The sequence below is a fragment of the Pinus tabuliformis genome, chromosome 5_1 (genome assembly GCF_031772625.1).
Source record: "Pinus tabuliformis cultivar Carrire ecotype Pingquan chromosome 5_1, CPIR1, whole genome shotgun sequence".
NCBI classification, from domain to species: Eukaryota; Viridiplantae; Streptophyta; class Pinopsida; order Pinales; family Pinaceae; genus Pinus; species Pinus tabuliformis.
In genome coordinates this window covers 692306113-692333362 of record NC_142305.1, presented here as the reverse complement: position 1 = coordinate 692333362, position 27250 = coordinate 692306113, and the positions used below count along the sequence as shown (strand labels likewise).

Sequence of the window (27250 nt, the reverse complement as noted above, 5' to 3'; positions counted from 1 at the left end):
AGTTTTGGCCAAATTCTGGTTGAAATTGTAGGTGCCTTAATTTGGCCTCTACGGCCTTAAATTTGAAAAATTACGGGCACGTGGGGGCCACATGCCCGGGGCTAAGGCCAATGGCCTGCCCTTGCCGGCCGGCCCCCCGCACTGGTCTCCATCAGTGGTCATGTTATATTGGTGTGACCAAGGTCAGCTCCCCGTGGGTGGCCCTACCCCCAAATGACGCGTAAATAACAACGAAATACAACTCGTGACCCTTATGGTTAAGAAACAACCACATGGTGCATTGGAAATGGATTTGGTGTTGTGTTGGAAGGTTGCAGTTTCAACCCCCACTGCCTCTGCCTGAACTATGAACAAAAATTTTGGTGGCCTCCGACTGGGCCACGTGTCAACCTGTGGTTGGGCACCACTCCAACCAATCAAAAGCACAGAAATTCTACCAATAAATAAATGCCACTTGTCACATTGTGATTCATTGGAGAAAACCCATTGACCAAGTCAAACTGCCACATACCCCTGTCCAGTCAGCGCCATGTCAATAGTACGGATTGCTGACTGGAATGTCAATTTTTTTGAAAAAAATTCCTGTTTGGGAAAGTGAACATAACTCATTTCTGGGAGCATATAGAGTTTGTTTTGCGTGAAACGAGTTGCGTCAGATTCAATATGGCGAGCACTATGCGGTTATCCAGGTTCCACACCAATCCGAAAAATTTAAATTTTGAGCTATTTTTTGAGCACCTGATCATTCCTCCCCACTGGGAAGTCTTTTGGACCCCAAAAGATCACTTTCAGCTGTCCAATAGGTGAGGGTACAGTTCCCTCACCTTTCCAATCTCGATCCATTTATTACCGACTTCGAACTTGTGATCTACACGATGCTTGTTGTGCCTTGTTTTGTACTTGCCTTTGCTCTTTTCAAGTTGATCTTGCACTGTTTGATGTACCATCTGATGTCGTTCAATGAACTCCTTAGCTTTTTCCATGTTACCATCAATAACAACATCCTTCTTATCAAGATTATACAACACATTATGATGAAAATGGTAAACAAATTCCTCTATTTAATTCCCTTGACTTAAGCTTGAATGTACATCTTGAAAATATGTATTTTTCTGAACACAACTTTCATCCAGAAGAAAATGATGCTTGAGGAAAGTAGTTATACAAACAATAATTCTAGAAAGTACATCAACTAACTTGTCGCTTATACCTTTCTTATTCCTTTTTACCAAGTGGAATAGTAGAAGAAAACCCATCCAATTAAAGTGCCTTTGTTGCCGCAAATTAATCACTAGACCATTGAAAATTTCTGAATGAAATGAAATGGGCTTACCATGTTGCATAAGGATTGCGCCCATGGCATAGTTGCATACATTAACTTGAAACTCAAATGAATTTTTCAAGTTTAGAAGAACAAGTATAAAGGTTGAAATGATCTTTTGTTTCAAAGCATCAAATGTCTCTTATTGTTTACCTCCCCATTGGAAGACCTTTTGCACAATTGCCAAAGAATGCAAATGAGTTACAATAGAAGAAAATTTAACAAAAGTTTTCCTCCAACATTGGGCTGCTCCAAAAAAGCCTATTATCCAAATGACTATCGTGAGAGTTGACCAAACCATAATGAAACCAACCTTGGAGAGATCTAACTTCAGCTCACCTTCTCCAATATTATGGCCCAAGTACATCAAAAAAGTTTTATTCAACTCACACTTTGACATCTTCAATAACAAATGTTATTGACATATGATATCAAGTATTTCTTTCTCACACATGACATGTTTATAATGAAATTTTCTGAAAATGAAAATGTCATCCAAGTAGACTATCATGTCTAGAAATGGCTTCAATACATCTTTCTTCATATGCATGAAAGTAGTAAGAGCATGGAAAAGACCAAAAATCATAACAAGCCATTCAAACAAACCTTGCTTGGTTTTGAATGTCGTCTTCCATATGTCTCCTTCAACAAATCTACTTTGATGATAGCCACTCCTTGAGTCCCATTCAATGAAATGCTTACCATTCTTCTTGGTCGCCAACACAATAGGTGCACCACACGATGAAGGAGATGGTTGGATGATCCTTTTGTTCAACAATCCTTGGATTTTCTTTGTTATTTTTGCACTTTCCCTTCTTGACATTCGATGCATGTCAATGTTAGAAAGAAGACACTTTTGCTGCAATGGTATTTCATGTTGGATTCTCCTTTTGGGAGGTAATCCCTTTGCTTTCTGAAACACCTCATCATCATGGTTAACTACATCAACCAAATCAGTTTCCAATTTTGAATTACAACCATCAAATGCTTCATAATCAACATCAACATTGGGTTTGATCATAAGAAGCACTAAATTCTTTCTTGAATTCACTAGTCTTTTCATTTTCCCTGCATTAACTAATGAAAGATTTAGTTTCTTGCGATGAGCTCTCACAATATACTCCACACCATCTTTGAACAAGTGGTACTTGTTTTCATGACAATAGAAGATTTATTTTCTATCATAGAGGTAAGGACTACCCAAAACAATTCCTGATATATCAAGTGGTACAACATCTAATTCAACTTCGTCAATGAAGTTTGTTGTGATTTCAAACTGAAGAATACATTTTCTTGTAACCTGTAAGTTTGTGTCCTTGCATATCCAACCCAATGGATATGGCTTGGGATGTAAAATGGTTTCAAGATTAAGTTTCTTGACTAAATCATCAGATATCAATTTGGCTTGAGACCCACTATCAAATAGTGTGTCAATTTTTGTATGTTTTGTGATTACCCTCACTTGAAATAATTCAATCCTTGTTTCTTCATTTGGAGTGCTAGTGTGACCGTTTGATATACTAATGCTAGCAATGAATTCTTTTCCTTTTGTAACCATGGTTGTATTTTTAGTTTCATCACCCGAATTAGATCCCAAATCCTCTTGAATGGTGGTAGCTAACTTTTCTTTTCCTTTATTGTTGAATTTCTTAGGCCTCATCTCCGGATGAAGATTCCAACAATTAAATTCTTGTGACTCTCTTTGGAAAAATGTTTACATATTTTTTTTCTCTCCTTCCAAATTAATGGATGCATTTTTCTTTCCTTTGAAACCCTTTTCTTCTCTTTACCCTTAAATTCTTTTTACTACCCTCTTCTGGAGTGTTTTTCCCTCTTGCCTCAAGATGAGTGGCTTGCACACACACCTCATCCAGATTATTGGGATTAAACATAAGGATAGTATGCCTAAGATAACTGTGTAATCCCCCTATGTACTTAAACAATGTGTCTTGTGATTGCAAATCTACACCTAACATTAGATACCTTATTATGAATTCTTGGGTGTAATATTGCACATTTTGACCTTTAAGTTGTATAAAGTTCTACCAATTCATGATGGCTTTCTGCATATAAGCTATAGGGTAGAATTGTATTTTAATTATAGCAATGAGACCAGTCCAAGAAATTGAGATCTTACCATATTTTTTATCTCCTCTTGTGTCTTTGATTCCCACCATACTAGTGCTTCACCCTCCATCCTCAAGGAAGCTAATTGAATATTCATGTAATCCTCTTAAAGGTTTTGAATTCTGCAATAGAACTCCAGTTGTTGAACCCAATTTTCAAGCTTCTATGCATTCACTTCACCATTATACATGGGCCGTTCAAATTTAACATCAAGTTTTAATAAGGGTGAGTTACGAGTTCCTTTTGAGGTATGTTGATGAGTATGAGTAAGGGTTGTGTTAGTGGAAGAGGGTGAAGATGCATGTGAAGAAGAAGATGAAGAAGATGGTGGAGGTTTACCTCCATTTCCATTACATCCTCCTCCCGAAGAACCTTCTCCTTTGGGAGGTTTGGAGATTTCACCCTGCAGTCTAGTATTCCTCTCTTCATAGAGGACCTTCACCATCTCTGTCATATCAAAGAAAGCCTTCTTGAAGACCTTCTCATCCTCTGTCATTGTAGGCTCTCCTTCATGATACATGCTAACTGGAGTCTCAACTACAACTTGAGGAAGAACTAGTGTTGGAGATTTTGGCAACCTTTCCCTCCTTCCCTTTGACCCAACTTCAGGGATTTCAACCAGCTTCCCTTCTCCTCTCTTGAGTTTCAACCTTGTAAGAATGACATTCACTTGCAAACAATTAAATCCTTCTTTCAAAAATTAAACCCAGAGCTCTGATACCTAACTTGATCTGATTAAGAAAATTAGTTTTTCTGGGCTAAAATTCCTTTTCAAATTATGTTAAATATGCTTGAGGATTTATGAAACTATTTGCAAGTCTAAACATAAGTTTTTGAGTGCTTTTATGTAATTTTTATGTGCAACTTAACATAAAAAAATGACTGAACGACAAGATATAATAATACATAAACATCACCATAAACAATATCACATAAGCACATGATGAAGGAGTTTACCCCTCCTGGGCTACGTTTCCTTGGTCCAGCTTCCAATGGCTTGGCCCTCTCTATTATGCTCAAAAGTGTGAATACATCAATTTACAATGCTCAAAATGCTCTAAAACTTGTTCCAATGGCTCCAGAATGCCCAAAAATGCTTGTGTAGCCTCTTTCTGCTCCTAATTTGGTAAAAAACTAAAGAAATTATGGCCTTTCCGAATCTTATGCTAATCACACCGCAAATTCCCCAAAATTCGGCACCATCCTACAATTTTTCCCCTTAACGCGCTAACGAAGCGCTGTTTTGACCAAATTCCGTCACAAATTGTGGGCGCCTTAATTTGGCCTCTACAACCTTAAGTTCGAAAAATTATGGGCACGTGGGGGTCATGTGCCAGGGGCTAAGGCCATCGACCCGCCCTCGCTGGCTGGGCCCTTGCATTGGTCTCCGTCGGTGGTCATGTTGTATTGGTGTGACCAAGGGCCGACCCCCCGTGGGATGGCCCGACCCCCAAAGGACACGCAAATAACATTGAAATACAACCCACGACCCTTATGATTAAGAAATACCTGCATGGTGCATTGGAAATGGATTTCGTGTTATGTTGGGAGATCACAAGTTCGACCCCCACTGCCTCTGCCTGAACTATGAACCAAAATTTTGGTGGCCTCCTGGGCTGCCACGTGGCAGACTTTGGTTGGGCCACGTGGCAGCTCATGGTTGGCCACCACTCCAGCGAATCAAAAACACGAAAATTTGACTAATAAATAAATGCCACTTGGCACATTGTGATTTGCGAGAGAAAACCCATTGACCAAGTCAAACTTCCACATACACCTTTCCAGTCAGCGCCACGTCAACAGTACGCACTGTTGACTGGGCTATCAATTTTTTTGAAAAATTTGTTTGTTCGGGAAAGTGAACATAACTCGTTTCTGGGAGCATATGGAGTCCGTTTTGTGCAAAACGAGTTGCACCGGATTCAGGATGATGAGAAATACACATTCGTCCAAGTTCCACAATGATCTGACAACTTTGAATTTTGAGCTATTTTTTGAGCACCTGATCAATATGATCTAGAAGGGAGACACTTCTTTAACCCCTAGCAACAAATATTGACTCCCACTCTTTAGCTCTCGGTCATAGCTCTTGGTCATAACACCTGACCACATGGTATTTATGCATGAGCCCCTTTTTACTCCTTTGGGCCCTAGACTTCTAGCCCTGCAACACTTGTTTATGTGTACTATAATTGGGGATTTTCTTGCCCTCAACCCTTGTTTACGAGATCATTCATATGCACATTGTGCCACCTCTATTGAGCTCATGTGAATCTTGGCCTAGTCCAGTCTTATGTACATATATATATGTATTACATTATCCCTCCTAAGCTTCGACAAGGCTTGGCCCAAATCCATTCACTATGTACATATATATCATAATAACATATATAGTATACATTCGACTATCTCTTCCAATTTTTGCAAGGACTCAACCTGACCCTTGAATATATATATATATCCAATCAACTAATTGGAAGAGAATCAATAGATTCTTTTTTGGGAGCGATTCATCCTTCCCGAACGCAACATACAACTTCCTCTTTGTTGTACTGCGCTTTCCAAGTGTGTGTGTTCGCCTTCCTTTTATTTTTATTTCATATATATAACTTAAACATAGGCCAAACCTAGCGCGCCCCCCACCAACCCCAACCCCCCCCCCCCCCCCCCACCACACGCCACCCCCCACACACCCACACACACACACACACACACATATATATATATATAACTTTCCTACTAGTTTTCTAGGATTTAAATTAGGGTCGAATGGCCAATCCATTTCCAATTTAATAATTTGTTTAGCTAATAGAGATGTTCCCATCACACCATATATAGACCTTTAGACAATTCCAAACTTAGGCCGAGCACATCAAATAGGTTCATTCCTCAAACACACATGCACACACACACACACACACTCTAGGCACATGCAATACCTTTCTATGCGAATTTGACATTCTTGGTCATTAACTAGAGTAAATTACCAGCCTTGCGCCAGCCTATAACAATCATTACATAAAATCATAAGAAACGTAGATTTATCAATGTTCTAGGACTGTACCATTCCTCATCCAGGGCACATATCTTATCATTACACAAGAATTCGTTTTCCCCAACAAATCATAGGTATTATATCAACACATCACCCTGTGAAAAATATCTAACCTTCCTAGGCTTACATATTTGAAACAAAAACGACTAACATTTATTTTAACACAATGTTCTCATTACATATATTTACCCATCTATTCAACATTCAAGCACACAGACCATAGCTCTAAATCATGAATTTATGAGATTCAGACATTCCTTACAGACAATCTATCTAGACTAGGAGTATGCTCAACTCACACAAATGTGTAAATTAGTTCATATTCATGCCTTTAAGACAATAGTTAACATTCATATAGGAATGCCTCATTCCTTTGTACTATAATCCATGAGAAAACAATACATTTAAAACAATAAAGAATTCAGAACACAAGAGTCATAAGCAGGCACTTATCTTTGATAGTTTGAACCAGGAAACTAAGATTGGGACTTCCACTCTCCACCCAACCATAGACACATTGCAACCAAGTCTTTCTTGCAGTAGTCACCCTCGAGCCAGGTTCCAAAGCTTGAGGATGAATGCTTAAGGGATTAACCAATTCTTATAACTGAAACCAGGACTCCAAAGGACCATCCACCTCCACCCACCAATTGCTTCTTGCAGAAAAATATCTCACATGGGAATCTAGAGGTCCACCATTTCCACCCTTCAACTAATTCACAAAAAACATCGCATAAGGGAATCCAAAGGTCAACCACCTCCACCCTTCAACTACTTAAATAATAATTGTGGCTCTACCATTACAAGTTGAAGAAGAGAAATCCAAAGGCCCACCTCCACCCAAACTGAATGAGGGAATCCAGAGGCTTATCACCTCCACTCTCAACAATTATTTCACCCAGTGGTGGGCCACCCAATCCTAGGAATCTATAACCCACTGTAAAACTGGAAACAAGCAGAGAGGGGCTAAGGAATTCTCTCCTCACCGTGAATCCAAGGAAAGATCCCCCACCCAAGTTGTCAAGGGAATCTAGAGAAAAGCATCTTCACCCTCCAGTCTTACAGGAAATCCATATACTACTGCCCTCACCCAAGAGATATCCTTACCACCTCCCATTGTTCAACTAAATGATTACTCCCCCTATTTCCTTCGAATAACCACACAAAGCTTTATGCTCCTTTAATCCCATGTTATCCTTTCTCTTTTTTATAGCATAGTCATATGTATGTCATCCTCTTCTTGAGAGATTTGCCTCCTATTATGTTCTTTATCAACAATGATCCATTGTGTTATTTGTTGTTCTCTCTCGTACCAGAGACAACCTCTCCTCCTCGCATCAGAATTATTTCTTCACCAACGTTCCCTTCCTTGTAGTGCATGGATTGTCATGTGGGAGAATGATTTTCTCTTTGACAACGCGTGAAGTGTGATGATTCACTCCATTATGCAACTGCAAACAATTTTGGTTGTGTGGGTAAACCTTGTTATAGCCCATTCCTTCTCGGCTGTGGTAGATTTTTCCTACGTGGTTGACTTGAACTGTCCTTGCTACCAGCATAGCCCATTCTCCATTTAAACTTTTTGTCATTTATGCCTTTTGGATTTATCCAAGGCAAACATGGCTCCTTGTCCTTCTTCCTCAACTGGATTAATGGCATAAGCAATCCATTTAATCACACACCTACCAGCCTTCAATGATTGTCATGAAACAATCAAACTTCCTTCAAATCCCAAGCAATCTCCTTCCTCGAACTTTGGTATCCATGTCCCAATTCTTAGGTATTTTTAATTTATAATCGAAATACATGAAATATTTACAATGTATTTAAGAGGGGAATTTTCCCAAGGGGGTTGTCACGTATTCCATATAGTCGTCCAATTTATTATACTGCAATGGGCTTCTATAATATCCTTATTACACCTTTTCAAATTTGTATTCACATTTTCAAGCTTGTGGAGCACATAACAACCACTTTAGTAACGGTAGTGCGCAATCATTTAAATTGACAAAAATAAATCCAAATACATAAGCACACCTAGAATAAAAGGCAAAACCATATGCAATACCACAAACATAACCAAAACCACAACTACGAAAATTGTGTCGATAGCTCTGCCTAAATTTCTACTAAGGAGTACAAAAATATCTAGGCAAAACTTAGACTAGTTAACTCACTTTTACTGTTTTCCATTCTCATATGAGAATATCACACTTTTCATCAAAATCCATAAACTTTAACCCAAAATTGAACACCACATACCATGCTCCAAAAGCCAACCAAGGCTAAATCCTTTCTAAACACTCAAGCTTGTATGGGGAACCTTGATTTGTAGTGAGGTCCATATATACTCCCAACAACTAGTGCCAATTAAGCCCACATTCTTCTCACACCACAACCATTATACCATTCAATAACTTTCTAATCAAAGTTACAAGGGAGGCATTAAGGTATGAATGATCGTGGTATAACTCTCCATCTCATTGATTATACCATTGATTGTACTTGTTGAGGCATGAGTTAATTTGAAAGGTTATCTCCATAAAAATTATACATCATGGGAGAAGTTAGTGGACCATCCGCCATGTATACAATGCCAACCGTCTTCCATCCCTATTCCATTCTAATGTTTTTATTAGCTTGAACAATTGTATAAGATTAGAAAACATTAATTAAAATAGTATTTATCCTACCAAGTGATGATTTCCTTTCATTATGTTATTGTATTGTCTATACAACATTATTTATATAATAAAATTTTCCTACTATTTGTATTACTCCATATACAAATAAAAATCCTTTTATGTTATCTCTATTATATAAACCAACATAGATCTATCTTCATTCTGGATCTACCAAGTGCCCAGAGGGCTCAATTCTCTCAAAATGAAAACCTCTTTTTGAGTGAAAAACTTCAGGAAAAGTTTGTACTTCGATAGATTTGATTGCTCTCGGCTCTTGGCAATTCTGAAGTTAAGATGGATTTATGTTGGTTTTAAACATACTAATAAAATGTTTTAACTATAAGAATTTTTTTATTTAAACTTATTTATATAATATATGATGATGATGATGATGATGATGATGGTTAACGTCCACTGAGACCAAATTGGTCTATCGGACCTACAATTTTCTTAATTTTTACTTGTCTGGCTCCTCGTCTTTCTTGGCGAGATTGGTGTTGTAGCTTTCTTTCTTTTCTCTACGGTCTTCCAACTTCCTTTGTCTTGCATCTCCTTCATCTCTTCTGGTTCTTGGGACATTGGTGTCTTATCTTCGTGATCTATAGTCGGAGAAGTTTGGTTTAGGAGATCTGCTTTGCTGTTAAATGAAGATTTATTTTCTGCGGTATTCAAATCCTCATAACTGTTGATTTGTTGGGGCGGGCTTTCTCCTTGCTTGCTTTGAGAGTTGTTTCCTTCTTCCTTGATTTCTTGTGACTCAGAGTTTTCTCTAGAATATTCTTCTTTGATGACAGTGTAGTGTTCTTTTTGTGCTCCTTCCCACCATGTAGATCTGTGGTGGTTTTTTCTAGCAAAATTTTTCTCAGAGGCTTTTGGGCAATTTTTGGCTAGATGTCCCGTCTCAAAGCACGATCGACATCTGAAGAGGACACTTTCATAATCAAGCTTCTGGTTCCACACATAGTCTTTACTTGTTAGGTTTATTTCAGCTGGGAATCCGGCGCTGAAATCCATTTCCACACAGATGCGTGCATAGGTGGTTCTGGCATATTCCTCTGTTTCTGGGCACCTGCAGTAAAATTTCCCAATTGCATTTCCGATGGCTTTTAGCGAGGAGAGATTCCAGAGATGCAAGGGTAGGCTTGGCAATCTCACCCAAACTGGTGCTGAGGTTATCACTGCTGTAGAGGGATCGAATGATGGGTTCCATGGCTTCATGAATAGGCCTGATTTTTCCCAAAACCAAGGGCCGGAATCTAGAATACATTGTCTGCTTTCAGGGTTTTCAAAATCTACTATAAAGAAACCTCTAGCACAGGGGTAGATATTAATTTCATCAGAAATGATAGGCTTCCATACCTCCGAGATCCAATTGTGGAGTGCTATCAGCCGCGGCCAAAAACCATTGAACCGGCAAATTAGGGCACTTTCGGAGAACTTCAAAGCTTCATCGAGTGAGTCCTGGACCACTTGGATAGTGGGAGCTGGGGCTTCACTCACGATATGGGCAGGAGATTGCCCTCCAGAGGCGGATGAGCCACCAGTTATTTTTGCGAAGCTCGGAGCCATATTTTACGCAGATCTGCACCAGATCGAAGCCGCAGAAACACTTATATCATAGATTTCATTAATATATGATGTATATAGATCTGGAGCCACAGTCCCGCAGAGAGCCGCCGAGACCAAAGGAATAGAGCCGCAGTCGAGCCTGGAAGAGATCTGGAGCCGCAGTCGAGCCTGGAAGAGATCTGGAGCCGCAGTCGAGAGATTTTTTATTGAAAACAATAAAAAATCAAAAAATCAAATCAAAGAAGCCGCAGAAACACTTATATCATAGATTTCATTAATATATAATGTATATAGATCTGGAGCCACAGTCCCGCAGAGAGCCGCCGAGACCAAAGGAATAGAGCCGCAGTCGAGCCTGGAAGAGATCTGGAGCCGCAGTCGAGAGATCTGGAGCCGCAGTCGAGCCTGGAAGAGATCTGGGGCCGCAGTCGAGAGATCTGGAGCCGAAGTCGAGAGAACTATGCATAGTTGACATTGAAATATTTTGTTTATGGTTTAGATTCTCAACCTTAAAATGTCAATATAGGGCACCTCATATTATGGAGTAGAAAATATATATCCATACAATATTATATATCTCTCTATACACACAGACATTGAATTTTTTTTGTTATTAACATTTTTTAAAATGTTATATATATGTGTGTGTGTGTTACATATCATCTTCATATTAAAAATTAAAGGAAATACAAATATACGTCATACCTTGAATTAGAAAGAATTATTAATGACATAAGAATAAAAACTCTCTCTCATTTGATATTAAAATCTTTTAGTCCACATCCATATTGAAATATTTAATTTATAGCTCACATTAATTTTTTTTTTGCTAATTTTTTTAAAACATTATATATAAAATCCATATTAAGAATAGAATAAATTACACATCTCTATTACAATGGAAAGTTAAAAAAAATAACAACAACAATAATAATAATAATTTAATTTTTTTTTCCTATATAAAGTTGAAATAAAATTATGTTATTTAATATAGAAATTGAAATATTTTATTTATGCGTCACAGTAAAATATTGTTTTGTTATTCAAAAATATATATATTTAATATATCTCAATATATATTACTCTTAAGATATGAAAAATTAATTTTTTTTCCCTAAATTCATCTTAACTTATGGTTATGTCTTATTTATTGCACCAAGAGGTACTCTATAGGTTAATATAGGGGAGATGTGTATACATAATGTAAGTATGTCAATATTTTTATAAAATGGTTATGTAATATAATGTAACTTAACTTATGTTGAGTTGGTAAAATTATTTAAAATAAAATTAAAATTAAAAAAAAAATAATTAGCTCCATTTTTGCGAATTCTATATTAGCTCCATTTTTTTTTATTTTGAATTTTATATCACTCTTGAATTTATATGAATTTTTCTTAATTCACTTTTGAATTTATATGAATTTTTAAGAGCTCCATATTTACGAGAACTCATGCTGTTGAGCTTCAAAGTTACAAGAACTCATGGTATTGATGTGTAATATAGCCTATTTCAAGGGGGGAAGAGTCTAAGCAAATGTGTCCTTCTTATCCAAACAATTTTAATCCTTTTATATATTTTTTGAATTTAAAAAAAATATTTTTTAATTGGCAGTTGTTGACAAACATGCGATAGGCCAAAAATTTGTACCTTTCACATTATGTTAGTGTTGCCTTTTGTTTTAGATTTTTTCCAATAGTTTTATCTTCCAAAGTAAAGTTTGAATAAAATTACAATTTGAGTATCATATTTTCGTGTTATTAAAGAAAAAGAATTAATTTTTTCTTTATGTGAAGTCTTTTGGTTTTTTATATGGGCTACTACACCGCAAGTGAAAGTAGTGCTAAGAGCTTGTGTGGATTGGACTAGCATTCATAATTTTTTTGTGCAAGTTGGGATTGAAAGAGTATGATATATTTACTCTTACTTAACTAATTATGAATGAGTAAGTTGCAAAGAGCGAGGTCGTCGCCTCTGAATATCTGCAAGGAGTCTCACAAGATTTAAAGCCTTCCCTTGCAGTTTTGTTTGCTCCATCAATGTGGATCATCTCCTTTCTTCTCAAATTTGTTGTTTCGATCACCGCAACTTTTATCTCCAGTTAGTTTCAAATATCTTCCTCTCTTGAGCCTTGATTTTAACAGTTTCTTCTATACACTATGAACTAAATTCCATTCCTCCTCAAAGTTCATTCAATGTTTTTTCCGTGTAGAATATTATAACATTAAATGAACACTTACTCCCAATAGTTTTTATATTGAGAATTAAATGAAATTTTAAAATTTATTTTGAAAGCAATTATATATATATATATATAATTGATGTTTAAAGTTCATGAGTTTAAAGATGGGTTGAAAATAACTATTCTAAATCTATATATACATCTTTCATATACACACACATATATATTTGTAATCCTTGCATACTACAAGACTACCTGGGGTTTATGGCCTATCCTCCTCTCCATAAACTAGGTCACAACCCGAGGGATTTGAACATTGGATCTCTTAGTTACCACATGCTCACATTACTTCAATCACCAATTAAGTTGCCCCTGGGACATACATCTTTAATATATTAATTGACCACTTTTTTCCCATAGTTTTTATATTGAGTATTAAATAATTTTTTTAAAATTTATTCTGAAAGCATTCTTTTTAATCTATATATATATATATAAACTATTTTTGAGGTTCACCTTTATTATTTTAAATTCATGGATTCAATCTTTTTTAAAATATCTTCTCAATTTAAAATTAATATCATGAATTAATCTAGATTAAAATAAATTGCATTATTATGAAATTTTAAAATATATATTTAATTTGAGCTAATAAAACATATATATACCAACTTACATTCATTTTAAATTCAAATTTACCAATCATTAAAAAGTCTAAATCTCTTAAAATACAAATATCTTTTAAAATAAAATACGATATATTCCCTCTTCACTCCCTCTTCACGCTTAATAAATCTAAAATTAATGTAAATATAAAGTGATAAAGTTATAACATCCTTCTGACATACTCATCTAAGTCTTTAATAAAACTATACCCTAAACTCATATTCTCCTTAAAACCACGTGCGAGATCCCCGCATGGATATAAGAAAACCTAGGAAATAGTAACTAAATGAAAAAAGAAGTTGAGTACAATTTATGTTGGGGAGTGTATTGCCCCCATTCGAATCTTTGCAACATATTATATTTAATTTGATAGGTTATCAAAATAATTAATGTTAAATGAGTATATGGTGACGCTGAGTACGGAAAAAATTAATAATTAAATATTGTTTATTTTTAGGTTTGAAATTTCAGTATTTTTAAATTAAATTAATTTAATTGTTATAATAAAAAATTTAATTATTAAACAAAAATGCAGTGTTGTAAAAGTGGACATGATACCCATCATTTTATGGTAAAGCGACAATACAATTTGTTATTTGCTTTGCTAGTGTCGGGATCACATATATGCTTTATAAAAAAACAATATGGATTTTCTTTTGGGAATAATTAGCATGAACCAACTTACTTTCTTTTGATAGTGAAATGATTTCCTTTTTACTTTTTCTTTTTTTTTTCTTTTTCTTTTAAGTATAAGTTTGGAAATTATTTTTCAAAAGAAGTATGAACAATTTTACTTTTTTTTTTTCACAGTGAAATGTTGTTGTTGTTGTTGTTTTTTTTTTAAAGTATAAATTGGAACTTTAAATATATGTTAGGTTTAAATAATATTTATGGGTGTAGTTATCAAGAGGTTATGGGGTCAAATCTCTTTGACGCCTTTGGGGTTAGGTCTTTCTACTTTCGCCGATGGGTTGATCCCTTTGGGTTGATCTATCTGGATTTTCCTGTGGATGTACTTCATTCAGTGTTTGTGAACCACCCTTTAAAAAAACATTTATGAGTGTAGTTTGTTAATTGAGTTATTTTGAGTGGTTAAGTGGAATGCTTGTTATCTTAATCAGGGTATAAATTTTGCGGGCACTCATATTCATCAAGTAATTTTTTATGATGAGTTTCTTTTCAAAATTTCTTTTCGTGTGGCATTTGGTTTTTATTTCTACCCATTATTTAGATATTATGTAGTATGCATTTCGGTTAATTTTTTGTTGTGAATATACCAACCCATATTCATCTAAATTTGGATCTATCATGATCTGAAAGGGATCAAATCCCTCGACATGCAAACCATTCCTCAATTTCTACACTCCAAAAAGAAGGTTTAATTCTACAATGTAACAATGTTTAGTGATCAACAAAATGAAATAATTAATATATTGAATAACAAATATACTGCATCATATATTAATTTTTTTTTTTAAAGGACATGTGTCGGAGCATAGAAGAAATCACACATGACCCTCATACTATGTTATAGAATGCGACTCGACACAAAAAATATTTGAGTTCTCACTTTGTAAATTTTGTAACTATGGTTTGACCATAAAATACACTTCAACCAAGTAATATCATAGATATATATGTTTTATATTACTTTAAAAGTTCTAACATATTCAACAATTTTCATACCTACTTCCAAAATAGCTAATGATTTTTTTCTTTTTTCTTTTTGTATGCTAAGGTAGTGCCTTTCTTTTTCTATTCATATAATTCCAGGTTCAGCCATATACATCGATGTGGTGGCCTCAACCCGCCCAGATGGGAAACCAAGTTTGTTGGCCACCTCAAATTAAAATATGCCATCAAGTAACAAAAATGAGAAAGTCTGTCAATCCATGCTAAGTATACTTCACAACAGAAAAAACAGAAAAAACTAAACATATATCCAGTAGACATGAAAACAGGCAAAAATAATGGAATATTGACCTCAAAATCTAGCCATGGAGGCAGCAGCTCGGCTTAAGGATCATTCTCGCCCACCCTCGGGTGGTATCGCCTCTGCTCGTTGTGCTGGAATGAGCTGCTGCAGCTATTGCTGGATTTCATCTAGCTTACTATCTTGCATGATCATGGTTATTTGCAGGTTCTTCATTTCTTTTTTCACGTTAGGCATGCCTTGGGCCAGTTCCACCATTTCTCTTGCAACTTGCTCCAGCGCTTTTGCCAGTAGGCGTTTCAACACCCAGTAAATGTGCAAGGCCTGTTTATAAAGGGTCATGCGACCCCTTGTGTTGCCTGGGTCTGGGATGAGTTCCCCCCATTCTTCCATTTCTGGCTCAGAGTCATCCTCCATAACATTTTCCTCCAGCTCCTTAATTAGTCTGCGTATGTCCTCATCTGTGCCCTCTCTACACCTTTTCCGCCTCCTAGATGGTGTTCCTCATTGTTCGCCGGCTGCATCTCTGAGGGGCTGTCGAAGAGGTTGCGTTAGTGTTGCGGCCAGGTTGGTTAGACCAGACCCTTCCACCACGCCCCCTTCCCCATCCCATCCGCGCCATTTTGCCTCTTACTGTCGCCTGAGTATCCTGTCCAACAGAGAAGGTTAGATTCTCTGCCCTTGCCATTGTTCTCCTCTCCTGAGTACCCATTCCCATGAATTGGTCTTCCATACTAAAATTTCTCCCTCTGGCCAGACTGCGCTCAATATTTCCTCCCCTTGTCCTAGAGAATTGGGTGGCTTTTGTAGTCTTCCCCATTTCTTAGATTGTTTCTTTGTCCTCCTCAAGCGGTCCCTGATCTTCTCCCCTGCAGAAATCTAGAGGGGTTTTGCCCTGGTTGCCCCGGTTTCCTCCCATTCTATGCCCTTCCCCTGAATTTTCCTTCAGCTCTCTTTCCTCCTCCCTATTGCCATCTTTAAAGGATCTAACCCCCTCTGATATGCTTCTCCCTTTCTCTGCTAATCCTAGCTCTCCCTCCTCTTCCATCAGACTATCTACAGTTAAGAAAATTACAGGAATCGGCTTAACGAGAACATACCTGGACCTGTGCATCGCCTCTGGTGGAACCAACTTGTCCTTCGCTCCCGCTGTCTTCCTCCTTCGCTTCTTTGTGACCACCCTCATTACCCTCTCCTCTCTTATTTGTCTTTTATCAACTTTCCCACGTCTAATCAACCTGGCACCGCTGATTTCTGCTGTTTCTTCCCCCACTCCCTTGTCAGAGCTATTCCTCGGGTGGCTGTCCCATCTGCATGCCTCCCCTGCATCTTGTTGTATAATGGGAGTTTTGGGCGGCCAACACTGCCATCCATTCCCCTCCATAATCTGTTCCCACATCATCTTCCCATCTCTCATCCCGATCGGGGGCCACTTATAACTATTGCCTTGAGATCATGGCCGTATTGTTATCATGGTTGATAATTGCTTTGAGGGACTCCCACCTTTGATCCTCCGTATGCATCAGCCATATACTATCCACTTCCCTCCTTGTTCATTACATCCCCAGTTAGCAAGGAAATTTGCTGCCTTATTACCATCTCTTCTGGTATGATTGATAACCTTATAGCTTATTCTTTTCATGAGCGCTTCCATGTCTTGAAGCAGGTCTGCCGTCCTCTAGCTCTGCGCTACTTTTTCCCAATCCTTTCCATTATTTAACTTCCTCAACATTTCTATCACTATCTTTGAGTCCCCCTCTATTTCCAAATTATTGTATCCATTTTTGATTGCTATTTTTAGTCCTTGGTGAATTGCTGTTAACTCCGATTCGTTGTTGCTCATGATGCCTCCATGGTCTGCGTACACCCATCTTGTCCGTCCTTGGTGTCTCTGAAAATGCCACCAAATCTTGCTGGCCCTAGATTTCCTTTAGAGGCTCCATCGAAATTAAGTTTGATGAAGTCGTCTTGAGGTCGTCTGAAGTTGGTCAGGCTGCTGACAGTCGTAACCAGATCCTTGTATTTCTAGGGATGAACCATTCCTTGTTCTAGATTGAGGTATGTCAGGATCTTACCTTCCTCCTGAGTTGTTTCCCAGTCTTCTTGTTTCCAATTTTCCGTTAAGATAGTTTCTCTTATGTGGGTTTGGGTTCTTTTCCAGATCAATTCCGGGCCCATTTCTTTGTCTTGAAATATCCTTCGGTTTCTCTCTTTCCATATCATCCAGATATTTAAGCCCATCGTTAAACTCCAGGCTCTTCTTACTATCGGGCTCGAGAATTGACCACGTCCCCATTGATTGATAGTTTCTTTTATGCTTTGAGGATCTCTATTTGTCTTACCGAATAGCTTGTTGATTTCATCCCATTGTTGCTGGGCAAAAGGGCATGAGTTTAGCAGATGTTCCTGAGTTTCCTGGGCTTGCTTGCATAAGCAACATCTGGGGGGTCCATAGATTCCATGCTTCTGAATCTGGTCCCATGTTAGGATACAGATTTTTCCAACCAACCATAAGAACATGGTTATTTTTGGCCACCAGTAACTATGCCATATTTGTTTCCATATGGGAGCATTTTCCTCTTGTCCCTACTGCGTGGTTAAATGGTAGGCTTCTTTAATTGTGAAGGCTCCTGTCATAGATTTGCCCCACCTCAATATATCTGGACCTGTTCGAATGATTATTCTCCTAGACTTCATTTCTGTTGCATATAGCTCTCTTTGTTCAGAATCTATGTTTCTGTCCCACTCCTCTTGGTCCTTCCAAGTTCTCCATATTTCCTCCTGTCTTTCTTCATGCCAGTAATCTTTTATGTGATTCATTCCTTCCTCCTTCGCTCTCTGACATATGTTCCTAAGGCCTTCCAATTCTTTCAATTTTTCTCTTTGTTGCCAAGCTTCATCCCAAAATTTAGCTGATTGCACGTTCCAGATTTCCCAGAATGCATGTTTGGAGATTATGTTGTTGTGTGTGGAGCATGATTGTTCAGAGGTCTTTGTTTCAGCCAGATGTATACCCTAGGAAGCTTGTACACCCCTCCACGCGGGGAAGTGCGGGGGGGACTTGTCCCCCTCGCGGGGGTCTGGGGGCCAGCGGTCCCCCGGCGGGGGCTTGGGGGCAGCGCCCCGGAAGCTAAAAACAAATGTAAAATTGCCTTGTAAAAGTATAGTAATTTCTAGTCAATCTAGGCCGTTCATTAGGCAGATAATCTGACGGTAGAACTTATGTTTAGTTTAGAGTTTTTTGCCCTAGAAGGCAACCCCTCTCTTTGTATGAGGGCATTGTATTGGAGGCTGAGATATAGATGTGTATTCTGTGAGCGAGAAACTGAGAGGTGAGACTGTGACAGAAAACAGAGGATATTACAACGGATTTGCTGAAGGTTGTGTCTCTTCATTTTGTTGGATAATAGAAAGGAAGGACTGGTTGTTCGGGTAAACGTAGCCCAAACTGGGTGAACCACGTATATCTGTGTCTCTCTTGTTTTATGCGTTCTCTGTGTTTATATTTCTGCAATATTTTATGTGTTCCATTGCTCCGTAATATATAATTTTCTAACATATGTCTCTATTTTGACTGGCCAAGTTCCAAATTGTAGAGCCTCTTCGAGATTCTTCCAGCCTTAAGAGGTCTTTAATTCTAGTGGGCATATTGTATTTTTGCGTCTAGATTATTTTCCATAGGTCTCCTCCTCCCTTCATCCATCTCCACCACAGCTTCGCTCCCATTATTTGATTCAAGGTGTATGGATCTCTTAGCCCTAGTCCCCCTTCTGCCTTATTTTTTATCAGGCCTTTCCATGATATCAGGGCCCATTTCCTCTATTGTTGTGGTCCTCCCCATAGAAATTTTCTGAATATCTCTGCCATTTTTGTGCATGCCCCTTTTGGAACCGCCGTTATCGATAGGGGGTAAATGGGAATTGCTTGTAGGACTGATCTCAGAAGCACTGCTCGTCCTGCTATGTTCCGGGTTCGGAAGGACCAATTTGCCAATCTATTCTGGAGTTTTTCTACAGTATGATGCCAATTTACCATCCTGAGAGGATTTAGGGCTAGTTGGGTCCCTAAATACTTAGTGGGTAAATCTCCAGAGTGGAAGCCCAGAATTCTTGTCAAAAAGGATTTGACATTGCCCGGTGTGTTGAAGAAAAAAGTACAAGATTTTTCCTTGTTAATTTGATTACCTGAAGCTTCCATGAAAAGCTCAAGAATATTTTTCATTCTCTTTACTTCTCTTAGAGAGACTGCACAGAAAAGCATGATATCGTCTACAAATTGCTGGTGCGTTATCGGCAGGTTGTTGCCCCAAAGTCTTAACCCTTTAATTTTCCTTTCTCTTAGATCTTTCTTGATATATCTGCCAAGTCCTTTCGCTGCTATGATAAACAAGAAAGGAGATAGAGGATCTCCTTGCTTCAACCCTCTTATGGCATTGAACCTCGAGGTTGGCATTCCATTCAGGAGGATAGAAAAATTTGGTGTGGCGATCATATTTTGCACCCATTTAATCCATTTGTTGTTGAAACCAAATGCTGCTAGGAACGATTTAATATAATCCCAGTTCAATCGGTCATAAGCTTTTGAGAGATCCAACTTGATCATCATTTCGGCTTCCTTTCATTTCGGCTTCCTTTCTGATTTTCAATGAATGCACTACTTCTTGAGAGATTACTAGGCCATCCAGTATTTGTCTTCCTTCCACAAACCTCGTTTGTTTCGGAGATATAATACTTGACAGAATTGGCTTTAGTCTCTTGGCTATTAAAGTGGCAATGATCTTGTAAATTATGTTACATAGAGCTATGGGTCTAAAGCCCTGGGCATTTTCCGAGTTAGCATTTTTGGGAATGAGAGATAAAAGAGTTGAGTTGAGACCAGGACATACCTTCTGATTTCGGCGCGATTCTTCCACTACCTCCAGTATGTCTTGTCCCAAGAATTTCCAGCCTGCTTGGTAGAATTCTACAGTGAATCCATCTAGTCCTGGAGCTTTATTTTTCTTCATCCCTTTCACAATCTCTTCCACTTCTTCTAGGGTTTCCGCCCTCATGAGGGCTAAGTTCTGGTCCCTAGTGATCAATTCAGGGATTTCATTGCAAATCCTTTCAATAGCTCCTCTTCTATTGACCTGGGGTTCTGTGAGAAGGTCTTTGAAATGTTCTACAAGATTCTGCTCCATTTCCTCATGCTGGGTTAAACATCTTCCTTCTTCATTGGTGATGGAAAAAATTCGGTTTCTCTGCCTGTGCTGGATCATGGCTTGATGGAAAAATTTCGTGTTTCTTTCTCCTTCTCTAAGCCAGTTCACTCTTGATTTTTGTTTCCATAAGATCTCCTCCTGTTTTCTTCGTTCTTCTATTTGGCTTATTAATATTCCTTCCTCCTTAATTCTTTCCTCACTTAGTCCTTCTGTGATTATTTCTTGTTGAAGGGTTGCCATTTTCTGGTCCAATAGTTGCTTTTCTTTAAAAATATTCCCAAATTCTTCCCTGTTCCATTTTTTGATTTTCCCCTTAAGCTCTTTTAATTTTAGTTGGAAGGTCTGCATTCTGCTTCTGCCTCTTTGCTGGCTCTGGTTCCACCATTCCTCCACTTTCGTCATGAAATTCTAGTCCCTAAGCCAAAAGGCTTCAAACCTAAAGGGGCGTCTTTTAGGGCATGCCTTGATGTCAATTTCAAGTTGTATCGGCCAGTGGTCTGAACCCATTCTTGGTAAGATCCTTGCTTCAATAAATATGTCTCTGCTAAGAATTTGTTCAGATAGTAGGAATCTGTCCAGTCTTGAAGCGATTTGGTTTGTACCTCCTCTTTTGTTATTCCATGTGTAGATCCCGTTAGTGGTAGATATGTCCACCAATCGTTGTTCCGATATCATATCACCAAAGGCTTCCATGTCCGGATCTGTTCTTCTCAAACCCCCTCGTTTTTCCTCTAGGGTAGTGATCATGTTAAAGTCACCCCCTACTATCCAAGGTAAATCTGGGAATAAACCTCGAAGTGTTCCTACCTTCTGGAGGAAGCTTCTACGTTCTCCTGTTAGATGGGGACCATACACTCTAGTGAAAAGGACCCATTCATTCGAACCTATGTTCCGGAACTTTCCTGAAAGGATTCGAGGCAAGCTTACCCAATTTTCAAATTGAACTTCCTCTGTATTCCAAAGAATTGCCAATCCTCCTGCACTGCCTACAGCATCCTGTCCCATTACTCCATAATGGGGTTGATTTCTCTGCATTATTTCCTTCAGCTTCTGTTCACTTATTTTGGTTTCCTGAATAATCATTATACTGGGTTTATCTCTTTTCAATCTATCCTTTAGATATCTCTGTTTCCCCTTACTATTTAACCCTCTAATATTCCACATTGTTATTATCATTTTAACAATTTAAGTGGTTGTTGGAATACCTCTGATAGAGGTATAACCCGTCCTGAGTTGACTAACATTTCCCCAACTATTTGAATGGTTTCACTCATAGGTCTTCTTCCTCTTTTCCTTCCTGCTTTTCCAGTGTTTCCCACTTCCATGCCTTGTCCTCCTTGTGTTCCTAGCTGCTCTGGTTGATTTGCTGCAGCTGTCCCTCCTTTCTCCTTGTATTTTTGGAACATTTCCTTGTATAATTGTTTTTGTTCTTCTGGGATGAATATTTCATCTAGATGATGCCATTCTTGCAGCAGTCTCTTCATAACTTATTCTTCTTCGCTTCCTTTTCCATTTTGTGGGTCTATTTCCATTTCGGATAGGTCTTGGGGAGTTCCCAGGTTTTCCCTTGTGTTCTCTTGTTCTAATATAGTTTGTGTTATCACTCAGGTTGTCCTTAAGCTCCGGAAAATGATACAGCCGAGGTAACCACATACCAACTTTGGACTGCAGGTTCTAGCCAACCTGCAATCAGAGAGGGCTCTCTCTTTTAGATTTAGCTTTGTTGAAAAGGATTTTAGGCTAGGTTTTGAGTTCAGAGGGTTTTTGTTTTGTTTTTGGTGAGAAAATTGATGTCTTTAGACAGAGAGGCAAGGCATAGTCTGGAAGTTTCAAACCATTGGGCGTGGAGTCGAGGAGGAGAACTGTTGGTGCATTTCTTCGGTCACAAGAGAGGGAAAATGGAGCAAGATAGCTGTGCATGAAACAGTATTTCAGGTTTAAATGATGGAAAGAATGCTAAGTAATGAGAGGCAGTTAAGAATCTCTCAATCAGCTTATCAGATGGGGGTAACAGAGCTCTACCTAGGGGCAGTAAAGAATCCCTAGATAATTGGCAAACACAGGTGAATCGGGTTAAATATGAGCCCGGGGGAATTCACATTCATAACCAATTCATTCAGAGGAAAACATAAAGAAACAACAGAAATTGAGCATAGAGTGTACTTAAACAAATTCTAAGCTATTCTTTCTTTCTGCTATTTAGATAGTGGTAAACAATAAACAGAGGTAAGATGCACTTATTGCTTCAGACTGCAGCACAAGAATTCCATCTTCATATCTCCAAAAACATTCATTTACAGCAGACAGTTTGCTCTCCAAGCTTTCAACAATCTTTGATTATAGAAAAAACCCAGGTATACAATGCGAGTCTCTAGTGAAAATTCTCAATTTTCCAACCCTTGTAACAATGTAGAGGGCGGTATATATAGGGAAAAAACTCTCTACAGCTGCTTTTATTACAACTTGACCTAAACAGGTCTGAAAGAAAGATGATTACTTAACCTAATCCTATCGAGAAATAAATGCAAAAATATATCTCGGGCTACGCTCAGGGCTGCCGTATCAAAACTGAGTAAATGATGTAGTCCTTGGCGGCTTGGTGCAGTGTTTTCTGCAATAAATGTGTATGGGTTTCTGCTTCTTTGTTGTCTATCTGCATTTAAAGCTTTAACTGTGATTTGAGGGCAAGGATGGGCTTACGCCTCTTGATTTGACTTTTTGGGGGGCTCATCAATGTTCAGGTGCTTCGAGCCCCTAAAAAATCTTGACTGATACTCTTTGGCTCTTCTTCTTCCTCTGATACTCTTTGACAATAAACTGGGCCGTTGTTTTCCTTTGCTGTGGGTCTAATCACAAATTAATGGCCGCTGTTCGGCCTCTGTTTCCTCTAGAACTGTCTTCTGCTCCTTTCGGCAAGCTTCGCGAAGAAAAATGGGTCATTCGGCGCCTTTCTGGCTTGCTGGGGGCTGCAAAATGAAAAGATTCCCTAAAGATTCCCCATTCAGGCCTAATTTATCCAGCGATGAGCGATTTGCGCTGCTCATCAAAAACTGCCTCAGAAACTGATTCCGGGGCTCCGGAGTGCGATTTTCGCCCTTCGCGCCAAAAAAGTGATGATGACGTCAGCATGACGTCAACGATGGGACCTCGTACGGCGGGTGACGTCAGCATGATGACGTCATCACGTACGGAGGTGACGTGGCAGTACGGCGGCTCTGAAGATGTGGCAGGACACGTGGCAGGTGACTCGGCGGTACAGTGGCAGGAGGGCCACGCAGGCGGATGACGTGTCATGGTGACTGGGCAGGGGGGTGACGCAGGCAGGTGACGTCACCAGGCAGGGGGCGGTTTCTGGTTTTGGGGCGCACCGCCTTTGGGCATGAGCGGTTTTGTCAGAAGGGGCTCCGCCACAGCCCAGGAGGTGACGCGTGGCGGGAGTACGGCGGCAATACCGCCCATCTCCCGGACGCTAACCTTCGGGTGGTTCGGAGATGGGACGGCCCGCCAACCGTCGATCTGGGCGCAGGGCGATCGGACGGCTGGCGGCGATGGTGAGGCGGCGGGGGTATACGGGCGGGGAATATGCGCAGAATATTCCAAATTTAATAATGCGCGCAGGTGGTTTAAACTTAGGGAAAGTGGGTTATGGGGTTTAAAATGGGCGGGTTACGATATTTATAGTTAGGGCGTAGGGAAAAGGGGTAGAACATGGGTTTTTTGCACGCGGGTTTAACAATTTATGCCCGAAACTTAGGATAAGGGGGAAAAAAGTGGGTTTTTGAGGGTTTTAGGGCTAGGGAAGAGGCTGTTAGCATGACCAGGTGTCATCTAACCCCTGTTATGACTCGGATGGGCTAAAAACAGCCCCGAATGGACCATTTTTTCCCGGACTTATAAAAAATATGGCTATATTGCCAGGGAGGGGATATTTACATAGGGGAGTTTTAGATACATTCTTTTAGTAGGGGAAAGGGGAAGACTGATAGGGAGTTATATAGTAGAGTTAGTGGTTAATATGGTGATGATAAACAGGCGCTAAGGTTAGGGACCTTAGGCTAATTTTGGGGAAAAGAATTTGGAAAGAAATAAAATCCTTGAGTGAAGCAAATCTTCACCAAGGCAACTGATATGGATGATGATGAAACTAAGAGGAATCAAGTAGATCTTGACCTCTTTGGGAAGTTAGTAAGTGACTTAGGGAATTAGAAGAAGGGGGAGTTAGTGATGTCCACCTTTGAGCTCCTTTGAATGAAAACTGCCTGCACTGTGATCCGGAAAAATATACACTTAGTAACACAAAATTGATCATAAGTCATCTTTCTGCAACCTCTCAACTACCTACCCAGCCTACTCACCTAACATTTTTTTCTTCTTTTTTTGGTTTGGGTGCACTTAGACTTGCAGACCCAGATTTACAATTTTTCTTTTTAATGTTTCCTATCTAGCTCTACACTTATTTCTGCCAGGGCCCAGATTAAACAGTTGGGTCCCTTTGATTCTCTACCTATCTACAAATCTGCCAGGATTAAACTGTTTGGACAGATATCATTCTCTATATTCTAAAACAGGAAATTGAAACCTAGGGAGACCAAGATTAGACTGTTTGGACCTCCCTTAAATGAAAACTCTTCAAAACTGGAACAACTCATCAAAATTGGAATCAGTAGTGGCATTTGGACTAGCACACTTCATGGCTTTCTTCTTTGGTCTCTTCTGGAAATATGGAACACTGCAGCTTGCAAAGTATGACATATTTGGCATGTAAAAATGTCAATCATGAAAGATGAAACCCTGTTGCAACAGGAGGCTAACAGTTTGCGTCATGTTTTTTCCTTCTTCCCTTTTTGTAGGTTCCCCTAGTTCCTCTTCGTTGGCTGCCTTCTCCAGCTCCATTTCCTCCTCCTGTAGAACTCCAACTTGTTTTGATTTTCTCTAGTTGCTGTTTTGGCAGTTGATTTTGCCTGAATTGATCCCTTTTGAGATTTTCTCCTTGTAAGCACTTCTGTGAACCCTTATTCATCTTCCCTGTTTTGCTCTGTCTCCTTTTGTTCCTCCTTCCCCTGTTCAGCTATCTCTCCAGATGCATTCAAGGGGCATTGTTTAATAAGGTGACCATATTCGTGGCATCTTCTACATCGAAATGGGATATGCTCATAATCCACTGGTTGCTGCCAGATCTCATCATGGTACTCTAATTCGATATACTCTGGTAACAGTTCTGTGATATTCATGTATACACAGATCTTGGCATAGGATGTGTATTTTCCCCTTTTGGTGGTCTCCGCTGCTTTCACAAATGTCCCAATCGTGTTTCCTATCCCTTCCAAAATCTCTGGATCCTAGAACTCGATTGGGAGTCCAAATAATCTTACCCAGATAGGCGCCGCTAACATTTTCTCCTTATTTGGGTTATAGCATTCCTCCCAGTGCCTTATGAATAGTCCAATGTTATTCAGGAAATATGGTCCTCCCTCAAAGATCCTCTCCTTATCTTCCAGGTTAGTGAAGATGACTGTAAAAAAACCTTTTGCCCCAAGTTTTAAGTCTATATGTCCCTTGGGCTTCCATCATTGCTGTATCCATTTGGCCAAGTCTTTCTCAGACGGCCAGGTTCCCACAAACTTACAAATCAGGGCATGATCTTTCATGTATTCTCTATATTCTTCCAGTTTATTGTTTGGAATTACATACCTGGGTCTTTTCATTGCTCTGGGTAGACATCTACTTCCCAACCCTGTCTGCCAGCGAGCACCCATGACTGGAGTATCCTTATTACTCCTTTCGGCACCTCTGTATCCCCCGTTTTTGCTAGTCTCACCTACTGCCACATTTTTGTAGGAGGGGATCTCTCCCCTCCCATCCCCATCAGTCATTTCTCTGTCAGTACTGCCTTTCTACGATTTCCTCACCGATTCTTACTTCTACACTTCTCGCCTCTCTGGTAAGATTCGATTGGCTTCAGGCTGCCTTTGATCTCTATTCTAGAAACAAGACTACCAGAAGCGGTCCGTGCCGAAACCCTAACCCTGGTTGGAAACCCTCATCGTTTTTTGGCTCTCACTCCTCTCCCAAAATAGCCAATGATTAGGTGTAATTTGTTTCGATTATATATTGTCGTTATTTATGTAATTTCAAAGATTTCACAAATTATTCTAAACCATCCTTGAAAAGTTTTCAAGTAGCTTGGTTAAACCCATTAACTATAATGGAATTTGAAAAGAAACAATAGATCTCATCTTTCAATGTGATGAGTTGGATTGAAGGAGAATTATAAATAATAAAACAAGTTTGAACTCACTTTGAAATAGAAATTTGAGAGAATTTTAACATGTCAAGTAATAACAATATATAGGGCATGCATTTTAAAGAAATTTATAATCTTCTCACAAATAAGAAGAATAGAGCTCTCACACAGATAGGCTAACACCTAAATGACCCTAATATAGTTGTGTTTATCTTAACAATGAATGTATTGAATGCATCATAGCCTTGGTAGCCACACATTTGAAATTT

General features: G+C 38.9%; 1 protein-coding gene across 1 annotated transcript; it reads right to left on the bottom strand.

Moving 5' to 3' along the window:
- Positions 1–21145: 21145 nt before the first annotated feature.
- On the bottom strand, positions 21146–21820 carry LOC149166837 (uncharacterized). Its single transcript, XM_089430276.1, has one exon. It carries the CDS (start codon positions 21818–21820, stop codon positions 21146–21148), a length of 675 nt encoding a protein of 224 aa, XP_089286402.1.
- Between the last annotated feature and the right edge of the window lie 5430 nt (positions 21821–27250).